General features: G+C 39.5%; 1 protein-coding gene across 1 annotated transcript; it reads left to right on the forward strand.

The window, feature by feature from the left end:
* The first annotated feature begins 7391 nt into the window (after nucleotides 1–7391).
* On the forward strand, nucleotides 7392–9132 carry LOC308291371 (uncharacterized protein). The gene is made up of 5 exons (XM_080733367.1): nucleotides 7392–7569; nucleotides 7683–7762; nucleotides 7914–8000; nucleotides 8108–8185; nucleotides 8407–9132. Exons 2-5 carry the CDS (start codon nucleotides 7724–7726, stop codon nucleotides 8509–8511), a joined length of 309 nt encoding a protein of 102 aa, XP_080589493.1. The 5' UTR covers nucleotides 7392–7569; nucleotides 7683–7723; the 3' UTR covers nucleotides 8512–9132.
* The last annotated feature ends 4325 nt before the right edge of the window (nucleotides 9133–13457 follow it).

The following is a 13457-nucleotide window of genomic DNA, read 5'->3' on the forward strand; positions in this document are numbered from 1 at the left end:
ATGAAACTGGGGTGATCAACTGAATGGGGCTCAATAATGTGGTATTAAATCACTTTTCATCTAACATTGTGAGGTGCTGCTCCTGTGTTTGACTGACTGCAATATCAGTACAGTTTTGCAGATCATTCCATCTGCATGACAGTGACACTGGAGACATGAATTAAATATAACTAGGGCTAGGGTTACGTTGTCGTGGTGTTGATGATGACAAGTTTATATCGGATCTGCAAGCTCACTAGTCGCGCCCGCATAGAGTACGTTGTCTGAGCCTGACCGTCAGCTTTCGGTTGATGAGGGTGGAACGTTAAATCAGACACACTGCAGTGCAATTATTTACTATAAAATCTACTATTACATTTGCGTGTACAGTAAGTAGCCTACACCTTGGGACTTTGGAGTTAATCTGTTAGTTATATAGGGCTCTTGATTCGCGCTGCAGTGTTTGCTGTTGCAGCCGCGATGTGTTACATTACAGACGTGATGTGATTATGTCAATCCTACTGTACTGCAAAAACACTTTTCTTTAATGTAGAAAACATTCGTATCATAGCCTATTCTTCTTCTTCTTCCTCGTTGTATTGTTGTATTTAATGAAAATAGGGAGCTTTATTATGAGGGAAAAACTGGTGTGTTTTCCCTTTTAAAATTGGGTAAATCGCACATTTTTAAACACATTTCCCTAACGGTTATCACTTATGTAACCGATAAACTTTTGCTTCCGACCCCCCCTGTTGCAAAGGCTTTAGTCAGATGAGTCATACAAAAATAAAATAAACATACAAGGACCTTTAGTCGCAGTTGTTTTTATATCAGCTTTATTCACTATTTTTGTGCGATACTCTAGGGCAATGTTTCTCAACCTTTTCAGGCTGTGACTCACCAAAATAATCGTTTGATCTGAGGACCCCCCACCCTGACAAACATAGTTGTGGCATTCAATTTAGTTTAACTCGGTTCCACAGATAAATATTATGAACATAACAGATATCATAAATGTATCCTTGTACCAGTTAACTGTACAGTCATGAAACTGTACCTTTTCCTATGCAAACATCTAATAAAGTCTTCAATCAATTATGGATCGACCAATATGGGATTTTCATGTTCGATTTCGATATCAATGTAGTGAAGAGACCGATAACCGATATTAACACACACTGATTGCCTAAAACGAACTGTCTTTTTATTAATGTGGTTATAAACAATCTCATAAACTATCAATTAGGGCCCACAATGCCCAGTTTGTCTCTATTCTCGGATCATAGCCTTTGAACTGGAACCGAAAGTGCCGATCGGTTTCGAGTCAATGTTGTTGTTTTGTACTCATTTCTGTTATAATCATGCAACTCCAACTCCTCAAACATTTGTCCAAAACGAACGGGGTAAAGAGTGTGACAGAGTGTGGAACGTCCGGAAGTATCACACTTTTGTAGCGTGATCGTGCATGCACGTGCATGTTCGCCGACGTTGATTGCTTAGGGAAGAATTGCTATGAAAGCTATTCCTACTGTAGCTGGCCAGGGGAGGGGGCGGGTGATCGAGGGCTGAATGAGTGCTCTGGATGACTCACATAGGCACAGACACACCGACCTCTGGTGGTTAAATACCGATCGACACCTTTGTATTCTCTAGATCAGGGATGTCAAACATACGGCCCGCGAGATGATTCAATCCGGTCCCAGGCTTGTAGAGCATACATTTCTGAGCATTTAGGGAAAAAAGTAAGTCTCTAGCCCATTCCTGTCAAGAGTTATGATTGTTTTAGGAATTAACCTAACTAATGCCTGCTCCCACCTGGCAGTGATTGAGTTGATTGATTGGAATGTTAAGTGACCAGCTCTCTCCTACAATACCTAGGAGACCTACAATATTCGAACTGTACTCAAAGATTACACATATTAGACATGGAAATTAATGTTGTTAAGAAAATAACTTATTTAAAAAATATAATAATAATAAAATGTAAAAGTTTTATTATTCAGATATTTTCTGAATATGCCATTATTGTTCATTACTTTTATTCTTACCATTATAAAATACAATAAAAATAATTATTGTCCTGCATCAATATTTTTTTTTTTAGCCATTTACAAATTATAGCAGAGACTATCAGGAATTGAATTTATTCTATTATCAAATGGTTTATTCTTATTGGAACTTCTTAAAGGAGTAGTTCACCCCAAAATGCCATGGAGCCAATGGAGACTCATTCCTAAAACAGAAATTTGATTACAATAAATGCATGCCTATTGATTCCGGATGGGGACCCAAATTCCCCATCCGGAATCAATGGGGGGAAGTGTGTTATTATCACATTTTTGTCTTAGTAATGCGACAAATAAAATAAAAATATATTATTGAACTCAAGTCTCCATGGCGTGAGTAATCAAAGAAAAAAATCGAACCTCTGTTCGAAGTGGAGCTGTGTGTGTGTGTGTGTGTGTGTGTGTGTGTGTGTGTGTGTGTGTGTGTGTGTGTGTGTGTGTGTGTGTGTGTGTGGGTGCCTGGCCTGGCCTGGCCTGAACAACAGCGCCCTCGTGTGGTCACAAAAGGTCCTGTAGGCTACATACAGACACGGAGACAGACAGACAGACAGACAGACCGACCCACACACACCGCCACGTATAGGGAGCTTGTGTTCCACACAGCTCCAAAAATCATTTTGGGGATGAACTACTCCTTTAAACAAATAGCATCTCTCGTACCTAACTGCAACTGTAATACCAATAATGAAAGTAGCTATTTTACTTAATAATGAACACAAAGCAGTGGCTGAGACGACAGGAAGAAAAACAGAGCGAACATTTGCGCGAGTGTGCATGCCATCCGATCCGCGACTGGTTCGGCCCTCATCAAGTCGCCTTTCATCCAATGCGGCCCTCACCCCAAAATGAGTTTGACACCCCTGCTCTAGATTGAAGTATATTATATATTTATTGGTCAAAAGGCATATTTAGCGAATGCTCTTTGAAGCCAATAAGTAAAGAATGGAGCATGACACACACAACTTACTTGGTTGGAAAGAGGAGGAGGAGGAGGAGATCTTTATTCTGATATACATATTTATATATGTAGGTGAAATTACAACATAATTAAGAAAGTCAAACATATTGAAAATGGCTGGCACCAAAAAAAAGTCTGGCAGTCAGTGTTAATAACCGATAATGCATTTTAAGTACAACATAAATAAATAATAATAATCTTCTCAGCAGAGGTGTGTCTTTAAAACCTTCCATTGCCTGTCATCAGGACATTGAGCGAGCCTCACGAGACTGGTAGCTGCATCAGTTTTGCACATTCATAGATAGATCTCATTATCCCACATGGGGGAATAATCAGTTACCAAGAGGCACAAATAGTATAAAAAAATGATATCGAACCTTTTTTAACGTATTTATTTTTCTCGATATCGATATTTTTCGATAATCTATTTTATGAATATTGAATTCAATAATTGCCCGTTTCGATAAACGGACGGTCCCTACAATCAATATGCATAACTCAAGTTGCGTAGTACTCCGCTGTAGTATGCAAATAAGCCATGTGCATGAAATATAAATGTGCTCACTCAACAATGTCAGTGTTCAAAGGACAAGCCATGTGTCATGACATGTATCCAAGCTTGTTTGTAATGTAACATTATTGTCTGGGTATTATTACAGCAAAGATGACCAGGAGGATGAGGAGGAGAAAGACTCCACATCAGGATGCTGTGAGTTAAGCTTCTCATTCTCATTCGTTTACTTCTTTTATTTTTTATTTTATTTGTATTTATTTATTTCTGACTGAGTATTTGTGTTGGTTAAAGGACAACTTATATTTCTTTTTTTTTTACACCAAGTGTTCATATTTTAGGCTTATTGTGTCTAAACAGACACATTTAGCCTCTTGTACGTATGGCGGTGCAGCACTTGGCTGCACCGCCATACGTACTTATATATATATATATATATATATATATATATATATATATATATATATATATATATATTTTTTTTTTTTTTTACCAGTTACACTCCCTAATAGGGAAATAAGTGACTGTCAGGTCAAACACAGTTTTTGGGGTACATGGTTGGTGAAGGGGTGATCATCTGAATGGGGCTTAAATATTAACAGCCACAGGTGCCAATGTTTATATGCAATATTACACAAAAGCATGGTTCAATAATGTGGTATTAAATCACTGTTCATCTAAAATTGTGAGGTGCTGCTCCTGTGTTTGACTGACTGCAATATCAGTACAGTTTTGCAGATCATTCCATCTGCATGACAGTGACACTGGACATGAATTAAATATCACAACTACAGAATGCTGGGGGGTTCAAGCTATTCAGGAGTGACAGATCCGGCCACTTACACTTAGTGGAAATCCCATTACTGCCAGGGGTAGAGAAACCGAAAGGGGTAGAGAAACCGTATGGGGTTATTATTAGGCCAAATCAAATTCGTATTCGTACTTTGCCTTTTTTTTACTCGTAAACATTTTTACCAAAAAAACTATACGTAAACAAATTAATTGGAAAAAAATATCCGTAAAAAAAAAAAAGTATGAATGTTTTTGGGGAAGCTACAGTGATTATAATGCCAAAACAAAAAAACAAGACAAAATACGAATATTTTCTTACTGATTTACGAGTGGTTTTGTTGGTTACTTCATCACGAATGCTTTCGTCATCTCACGCACACGAATCTGTATCACGCGCACACGAATGCATGCCTGGAATCAAACGGCCAATAATCACGTGATCAGCAGAGAGCCAATGGAGTGCGGCCTTTCCCACTAGCCAATCATAATTCTCCATTCTTGGCAGCGGTTGCCATGTCTGGTAAAAGTGAGTAATCTCTGCTTTCTGTTGTTTGTTCCTCACATAATATGCCCTATATAAAACCTATATCCACACGATATTTGTTTTTAAACTATTGACTAATCAATCATTTTTATACATTAAATAAAATAGAAATGCATATATTATTAATACACACGATAAAAGCCACTTACAGATGCTGCAAATCAAAACTAGACAATTAACCTTACCTCCGGCCCTGACCTTTTTACTGTAAATACAATATTTATTGTTTCTTATTTTTTTCTTATGATTGATGATACAATGTGCACAATATATTTTATTATTCTGTCATTTAATGTTGTAGGAATTGATAGATAGGCTACCCCAGTGTAAAAAAACACCCCAACATCTTTTTTATTTCTCTTTTTAGTTGACCTTGTATCACTGAACTGTAGCTGTCTTGTACTTTTCTTTTTAATACTTTTAGTATAGTATTCAAGCAGAAGGGGGGAAGGGGGAAGGGGCGGGCGCGCAGAGGCGTTTTGTGTACTTCCGGTTCGTCCACAGACAGTGTTGTGTTGTTGTCGTCTTCGTTAGATAAAAATGCTTTCTTTTCACTTTTTTCTACTTTTATCACTTGTCAAAATACGTTTTATTTGGATGCTTCATCTTTTTACCGTTCATTTTTTTTGTTAGTGTTGTCATCGGTTTTTATTTATAAAAGGGAAACGTATGTAACTATGCTACAGTCTTCACAGCAGAGCCGACAGACAGAGAAAGGTAAGATAACGTCGCTATTATTATCATAAAATACAGCAATCTATCTATTAAAACGTTTGTTAAATGTGCTTAGCAGTAGTGTCTTTTAGGGTTTAGTCCGGGGTCTTTATTTGATGTAAAGAAAGTTTAATATTAACGCTAGCCTCATTAGCATCTTAGCTCCGTCTATAATAGGCTACTACATCATTACGGGTCCATAAAGGGTCCATTTGGTTCCATCTGGACACAAACGTACCATTACATTAAGCTGCCAGCACAACAACTTCTATAGAGTGTCAATGGAACCAAATGGACCCTTAACGGGTCCATAAAGGGTCCATTTGGTTCCATCTGGACAAAAACGTACCATTACGTGTGGTAAAAGTACTCAAATGTTTTTACTTTAAGTACAAATATCAATAATGTAATGTAGAAATACTCTTTTACAAGTAAAAGTCTGGAATTCAAAATGTACTTGATAAAATGGCTAAAGTGTTGGCATCAAAATGTACTTAAAGTGCCAAAAGTAAAAGTACTCTATGCAGAATGTCCCATTTCAAATATTTTGAAAATGGCAGATCTACATGCTCACAATGAGTCGCACTGTGAGCTTGCATTGGAGTAAAAGTACTCCAAAGGCACTCAGCTTGTTGTGTATTAAAGTACAATAATTTTGATCTGTGATATAGAGGAGTACAAGTATTGGAAATTGGAAATAATTCAGCTTGTAGTGGAGTAAAAGTAAAATATTTGGATCTGAGATATAGTGGATTAAAAGTATTGGAAATTGATAATACTCTAGTCAAGTACAAATACCTCAATATTGTACTCAAGTACAGTACTTAAGAAAATGTACTTAATTTCTTTACACCATTGTGTTACCCTTGATTTTAACCCTGTATTCTCCTTTTATTTTCAGTATAACATTTCAGGATGATGTATTCTATGGAGGAGCTGTGTGCTTTGGTTAGCGTCAAGTATGTCAGGGGCAGACATGACGAGGCAGAGACTGTACTAGAGAGCAGTGAAAGCAGCGAAGAAGGTTTGTGGGATAAAAAAAAATAGAAAGAAAAATAGGAATAAGTCAGCTCAGTTTAATGATGTGTGTAGTGATTCTGGCTGTGGTGCAACTTGTGTGATTAATTTGGAAATCAAAGTGTTTTAATCATGAATTACAATAATTAGCTGCTGTATTCAGTGTTCTAATGATAATCTGTATCTTTCCAAGATGCACTTGATTGTGACCAAGTTGATGCTGCCAGTGCTGGGTCAGCTGTTTTGATTCAATCTGGGAGTGAAGGTATGTGGTGTGGTGTGTTATGAATTATAGTGCATAGAAACACATATGTGTGGTTTTGTATTGTACCTGCTGTCCTAGTTACAAATCCCTAAACATGCACTAAGTACCCATTTTGAATTGTTGCTGTACTAGTTTCAAACATAGTATTATTACCTTAACACAAATTGTTAATCAGTATCTGCTGTAGTATCACAATCTTAAAAAGTAGCCATTTCATTAATTTGTGTGACCTTTTTCCCCTTTCAGCAGGAGAAGCAGCAGGAGAAGCAGTTGTGGAGGACTCATCAATTGAGGAGATTGAAGGTTTGTCTTTGTCGCACGCACACACACCCACTGAGAGAGAAGTAAGGTTTGTGGTAAAACAGATTAAGGGCAAAGGATGCAACATCTTGGCAATGTAATTTCTACTTTGCATTCACTGTACATTGTGTTCCTCTTATGTTTTTACCAGAGGGTTTGATTCATCATGGAACCTTAAATTAGAGTTGGATAATCCTGGTGCTGCTGAATCTGGATATAAAGGTAATATTAATAGCTGTATAGAGTCTTTCATACAAAAACATGACGCACACATGTGACACTTTGCATTATTGTCAATGCTGCATGTTTTCTATTTGACATTCAGTCTCTTCTCTTTTTCTGCAGCAGAAGTTGTTGCGCCTCACTCAAATGAGGGAGGCGAAGAAGGAATTGAGGATGACTACTTAAGTGGGGAAGAAGAAGGTTGGTGTAAAACTAACAAGTGCCAGGGAACCGAGGCTATTGGTCAGAGCAAAGCCTGACACTGAATTGCAGGTGTGTTAACATTGCATTCATTTTGTTTCTTTCTTTCCCAGATCCACTCGACCACTAACCCTAACATCTAAACGTGACCAACATGGTGATTCTTCTGGTGCTGCTGAATCTGGATATGAAGGTATTATTATTAATAATCACTGTAATAAACACAAATAGTGACTGCTGAATGTTGCATTTTCATTTTTTTCCTTCAGAATCATACTGTACATGACCAGAAAGCGCCTCACACTTAATGTGAGAACATCTCATATTTCTTTTCTGTTCTTTAGGTGCAGACAGAGTTGAGCCGGACTCAAATGTGGAGGATGAAGATTCTGAAGGAGTTGAGGATGACGACACAAGTGGGGACGAAGAAGGTTTGTGTACAACCAGGCTTAAGTCAGCCAGAGCAAAGAATGCAAAGTCCTAGCAACACTGAATTATGTCAACGTGTGCATTCTGTTTGTTCCTCTTTCTTTCCCAGATCCGCTTGATCGAAACTGGACACCTGAACGTGACCAACATGGTGATTCTCCTGGTGAATCGGAATCTGGAAATGAAGGTGTTGTTGTCATTATTAATATGGACACATGTGTGTAATGTAGTATCTTGCATGGTGCATGTTTGCTATTTAACTCTTTTCTTTCAACTACACATCCATACAGTACACATGTACATACCCACACAGATGTGCACGCAAGGGGCTGCACAGATACACACAGAGAGACTCGCACACTAATGGTCTGAATGACACATTTTCTCTCTTTTTGTGACACAATATAGGACTTGAGGTGGAAGAAGACTCCTCAGGTGTTGATGCTGGTCTCTGTAGGAAGAGGAGAAATCCAGAGGGCTGGAAGAACAACATCCAGAAGAGGCGTAGAATGATAGGCCAGTCATATCTGGCCTAGGAAGAATAGAGAGTCAGTGTTAAAGGAGGGAAGAAAAATGGGTGTGTCATGTCAGTCTGCAGCCGGCCACAGGTCCAGTAAACTGCACTGCAGAGAAGTGGAAGAGTCGAAGCGAGAAGAGATCTTCAAGTACTTCTGGGAGAAATTAGACTGAGAGAGGAGAGGAAGATTTATGTTGCATCATTGGTAGAGGTGAGCAGTGTAAAGCGACGGAGGACAGGAGCAGAGAAATCCAGGAGGTCGGCATCCATTTTCTGTCACCTTGTCGTAGATGGCAGGAGACTCGGAGTGTGCCAACGCATGTTCCTGTCAACCCTAGGCTTGAAGCAGTGGTCTTTTTTGAAGTGGGTAGGAAGAAGAGGGAAAAGCCCTACTGAGGAAGATAAGCAGAAGCGGGTGAGGGTAAGGAAAGAGGAGTCTGACTTCTTGAAGACCTTCCTTCTGGACCTTCCAAAAGTTCCCTCGCACTACTGCCGGTCCTCGTCCTCTAAGATGTTAGCCTGCTTCCAGACCAGAGACCCCGCCCACTCTCAGAGTGGACTCTTTCTCTGGTCTGGAGCTGAGTACAGGAATCACTTTTTATTTTCGGCTGCTCCAATGAGCGCGGGGTGGGTCTAACGAATATCCAATCCGCGCAGCAGTTGAAACGATTCAAACGAAGTTCACACACAGGCAGGCTGAGGAAGGCACACACACACACACGCACACGCTGAGTTCACCAAGCTGTTTATGTTGATTACATGTTTCTGGTCGCAGTTCTGTCACTGGCACAGACAGAGACACACACACAATCACACACACACAGTCCGCGACCGTGCGTCGCGTCCACCGTGCGTGTCGATCACTCGCGCGCGCTCGCAAAAAAGTCCCTCCCTGTAAATCGCTTAGAATAGAGCACAGTTTCAGACTAAAGCGTGAGCTGAGTCTGAGATCAGGCTACTAAGATGTACCTGGAGCCTGTGTTCAAGTCCATCAATCACCTCCATGCAGAGTATATCCGTTCCAGTGCAGACCATGGCATCCAGGCGCTGTCAAGGCAAGTGTTCACCAGAATGTTTAATGTTTGAATTACTCTCTTTTTCACCCGAAGAAAGACCAGTGTGATACCTGCTGTGCGTTCAAGGCTGGGAACATTGAGGCTGCCACATGGAAGGAGCACTGCAACAAAAAGGACACTGCACAAGCCATGAAGCAGAAGGACAAAGACGAGGCAGGTGAGAAGACCTTGGTGACATGCATGGATCTTCAGGGGCTCCTGCTCTGCTCCAAGCTACAGGCCTCATCCCTCTATTTCAAGACCAAGCTCTGTGTCCATAACTTTACCATGTATGACATGACTTCACATGATGCATCAAATTACTTATGGCATGAGGGTGAAGCTGGTCTCTCTGCCAACGAGTTTGCTTCGTGCATCGTGCACTTCCTCGAAGAACATCCCTCTTATGATGAGTACATCCTGTGCACAGTGTGATTGAGAGAAGACTGAGGAACAGAGACATCTGCGTTCCAGCTGAGTATGTCGTTGCCATCCGGGAAGCCCGTACCAATCCCAGGCCATACCAAGTGAAGTATGTAGACCACACTTTCTTCAAAAACTTCAGCCAGGTGAACCTCTGCAAAGCCATCCGCCCGGGAAAGGTCACTGGGGATCCCACCGTGCATGACCTCCGAGCAATCAGGTATTTGAATACATAATAATGACATGGCTGCGGAAACCAAAACAAACATTATTTAATGAGTATTAAAACCTGACTTTTCTCCCCTGTCACTGTCCTTGTATTCATCCTAGGTACAACGTTGATGGCAGTATGGAGTACAAGATCGACCACTCAGACGCCTGGAAGCCCTACGAGTCCCCATCACTGAGGAAGAAGAGCAACATCACCACAGTGTCCCCACTCTACACCTGCCGCCGCACCATTAAAGCGATGAACTTCAAACATCTGCAAGAAATGAAGCAGGTGTTGCCCAGTGATTTCCATGGCTTCTACAACGCCCTCCGCCATGAGCACGAGGAGTGATGGTTTCTCTGTTTTTCTCTCTCTCCGTCTGACATCACCACATAGAATCGCAAACTTGACTGAATGGACACCTTTACAAGATTTCATATTTAGATTGTAATTAGAGAAAAGACAAGATGAGTGTTAAAATGTGTTAATTTTCTTCTATAATTTTAGCGATTTTGATTACATTGCTTTCAGTGCTTGGGGACATGTGTACAATGGCTAAATATGTATTTTTAGATACAATAAGTCCATTCAAAAAGAGGCACCACAATCTTTCATGGGCAGATGTTACTTATGGGGGCTAGTTGTGTCACTGTAAATTGTAATAAAATAAATTGCCAGCTTATTGTGTCTAAAAGGACACATTTAGGCACTTGCACACATGCACTGAAATAAAGTATTTAAAATCGCTAAAACAATAGAACTAAATGAAAACATTTAACTCTCCCATCTTTGCTTTTCCCTAATTACAATCTAAAATTATGAAACCTTGTATGATATTCTTGCTCTGGGGTGGCATCGTTACCAAAGTTCCTAATTCCCACTGGGTTCATGTTCCTCCCTGCCTGGACAGGTGTTATGTCGACAAGTGTTCTGCTCAAAGTGTCCTTCTCCCTCGTACAGTCTTCACTACCTGGAATCCAGCACACAGTGGTTAATGTGTGTCATGTGTGCTCTGTTACTGTTTAAAAATAGTTTAGGGCAGTGCAATGTTTCTTTATTTGCTTATTTGTATTCTTATTTATTTGCCCATTTCTAATATAATTACAGCAGAATGCACTTTTGAGATGTTGAAATTTGACACCACAGTAGGGACATCTATCTTCATTGTTGAGGTCAACTTAGCCAATGAGTCTAGCCTTAGTAGGTTGAAGAGCGTTGTAGAGCTGAACAGACACTTAACCTATGGTCCTTCCATTTTCAGTTCTATGTAATGCCCTTTCCAGGCACTGTATTACTGTTACAACCAGGCCTGGAATTTCATCGTTTTAGGGGCAAGGCCACTTGGCCTTTAGTGTAGTCCATTTTTTGAGGGCCCAAAAGCCAAATGCCGGGGCAGGAAGGCCATCAAATAAAACAACAATTTTAGTCCATTTAAATAATGAATTTAATTTAAATGTTACATTTAATATGTAGAATATCTGCTGTGAAATAAATAAATGGGTATTTACAATCTGATGCTCAGCCTCAGCCCTGTACAAATCAAAGATACTGGATTGGTTTATAAATGGGAACTCAACACTACACTGTTGTCTACATGACAAGAAAGACACTGGTGTCACATGTTAGCAAGACAGAGACAGAGGAGAAAGTGGTACAGTCAGCTGGGGCATTAAGGCCACTGTGGCCTCAGGGCATGCCATATTTTGGAGGGGCACAAGGCCAAACTGAGGGGCAACGACGGCCATGGCCTTCATGGCCTCCCTGAAATTCCTGCCCTGGTTACAACACCTACATTAGAAATACTGAAACCCTCCTCCAAACATCCTTTACATCTCTAAACAATCACATCGATAATTTTGTACAATTAATTCTGCAAGTTCTATTATAATTAGTTTTCATGTAGAAAGAAACTAACAAATAAGATTCAGCAATTGAACACATCATTGAAACGGGGACTCGGCAGGAAAATCTGTTTGATTAACCTGGTTGCCACACACTGTGGAGCCACTGTCTAATAAAATATAATTCTGTGCATTTGTATTTGACTATTGTAGCATTTTTTCCTTCCAGCCTAAAGTTGATCTTGGTCATCACTGTCTGCTAACATCAATGTGAAATAACCTATTGTACATGAACACTTATTTAGCTTGGTTATAACATCAGAGGGTCTGCTGGTAAGTAAATAAATTACATTAGGAATTGATTGCATTCTTTATTAGCAAAATGTTCATTAATCCAGGTTGTACAGTCAAAGTTGTACTGTAATCTGTTATGAAACACTGTTCATCATAGTAACTAGTTTGTTTTGGCCAAATGGTATGTTTTTGTAATCATCCATTTCACATTTCATGGATGCTATGTACATTAAATGACAGAATAATAAAATACATTAGGCTATTGTGCACATTGTATCATCAATCATAAGAAAAAAATAAGAAACAATAAATATTGTATTTACAGTAAAAAGGTCAGGGCCGGAGGTAAGGTTAATTGTCTAGTTTTGATTTGCAGCATCTGTAAGTGGCTTTTATCGTGTGTATTAATAATATATGCATTTCTATTTTATTTAATGTATAAAAATGATTGATTAGTCAATAGTTTAAAAACAAATATCGTGTGGATATAGGTTTTATATAGGGCATATTATGTGAGGAACAAACAACAGAAAGCAGAGATTACTCACTTTTACCAGACATGGCAACCGCTGCCAAGAATGGAGAATTATGATTGGCTAGTGGGAAAGGCCGCACTCCATTGGCTCTCTGCTGATCACGTGATTATTGGCCGTTTGATTCCAGGCATGCATTCGTGTGCGCGTGATACAGATTCGTGTGCGTGAGATGACGAAAGCATTCGTGATGAAGTAACCAACAAAACCACTCGTAAATCAGTAAGAAAATATTCGTATTTTGTCTTGTTTTTTTGTTTTGGCATTATAATCACTGTAGCTTCCCCAAAAACATTCATACTTTTTTTTTTTTTACGGATATTTTTTTCCAATTAATTTGTTTACGTATAGTTTTTTTGGTAAAAATGTTTACGAGTAAAAAAAAAGGCAAAGTACGAATACGAATTAATTATGTCCTAAATCTAACCCCATAAAACCGTCATTAGAACAGATTGATTTGAACCAGGGTTCCTGGTTCAAATCTGGGCTCCTCCTGAGTTAATGTCAAAGAGTCCTTGAGCAAGACTCTGAACCCCTAGTTGCTCCCGGTGAGCAGGTTGGTGCCTTGCATGGTTTCCTCCACCA

Source organism: Nannobrachium achirus, assembly GCF_963921795.1.
Source record: "Nannobrachium achirus genome assembly, chromosome: 9".
In the NCBI taxonomy this organism is placed as follows: Eukaryota; Metazoa; Chordata; class Actinopteri; order Myctophiformes; family Myctophidae; genus Nannobrachium; species Nannobrachium achirus.

Bases quoted from the DNA above. Each gene is read 5' to 3' on its own strand.
- LOC308291371 (XM_080733367.1), top strand. From the start codon at position 7,724: ATGGTGATTCTTCTGGTGCTGCTGAATCTGGATATGAAG. The intron at 7,763-7,913 runs GTATTATTATTA...TCTGTTCTTTAG, and splicing joins TGCTGAATCTGGATATGAAG to GTGCAGACAGAGTTGAGCCG. The intron at 8,186-8,406 runs GTGTTGTTGTCA...GACACAATATAG, and splicing joins ATCGGAATCTGGAAATGAAG to GACTTGAGGTGGAAGAAGAC.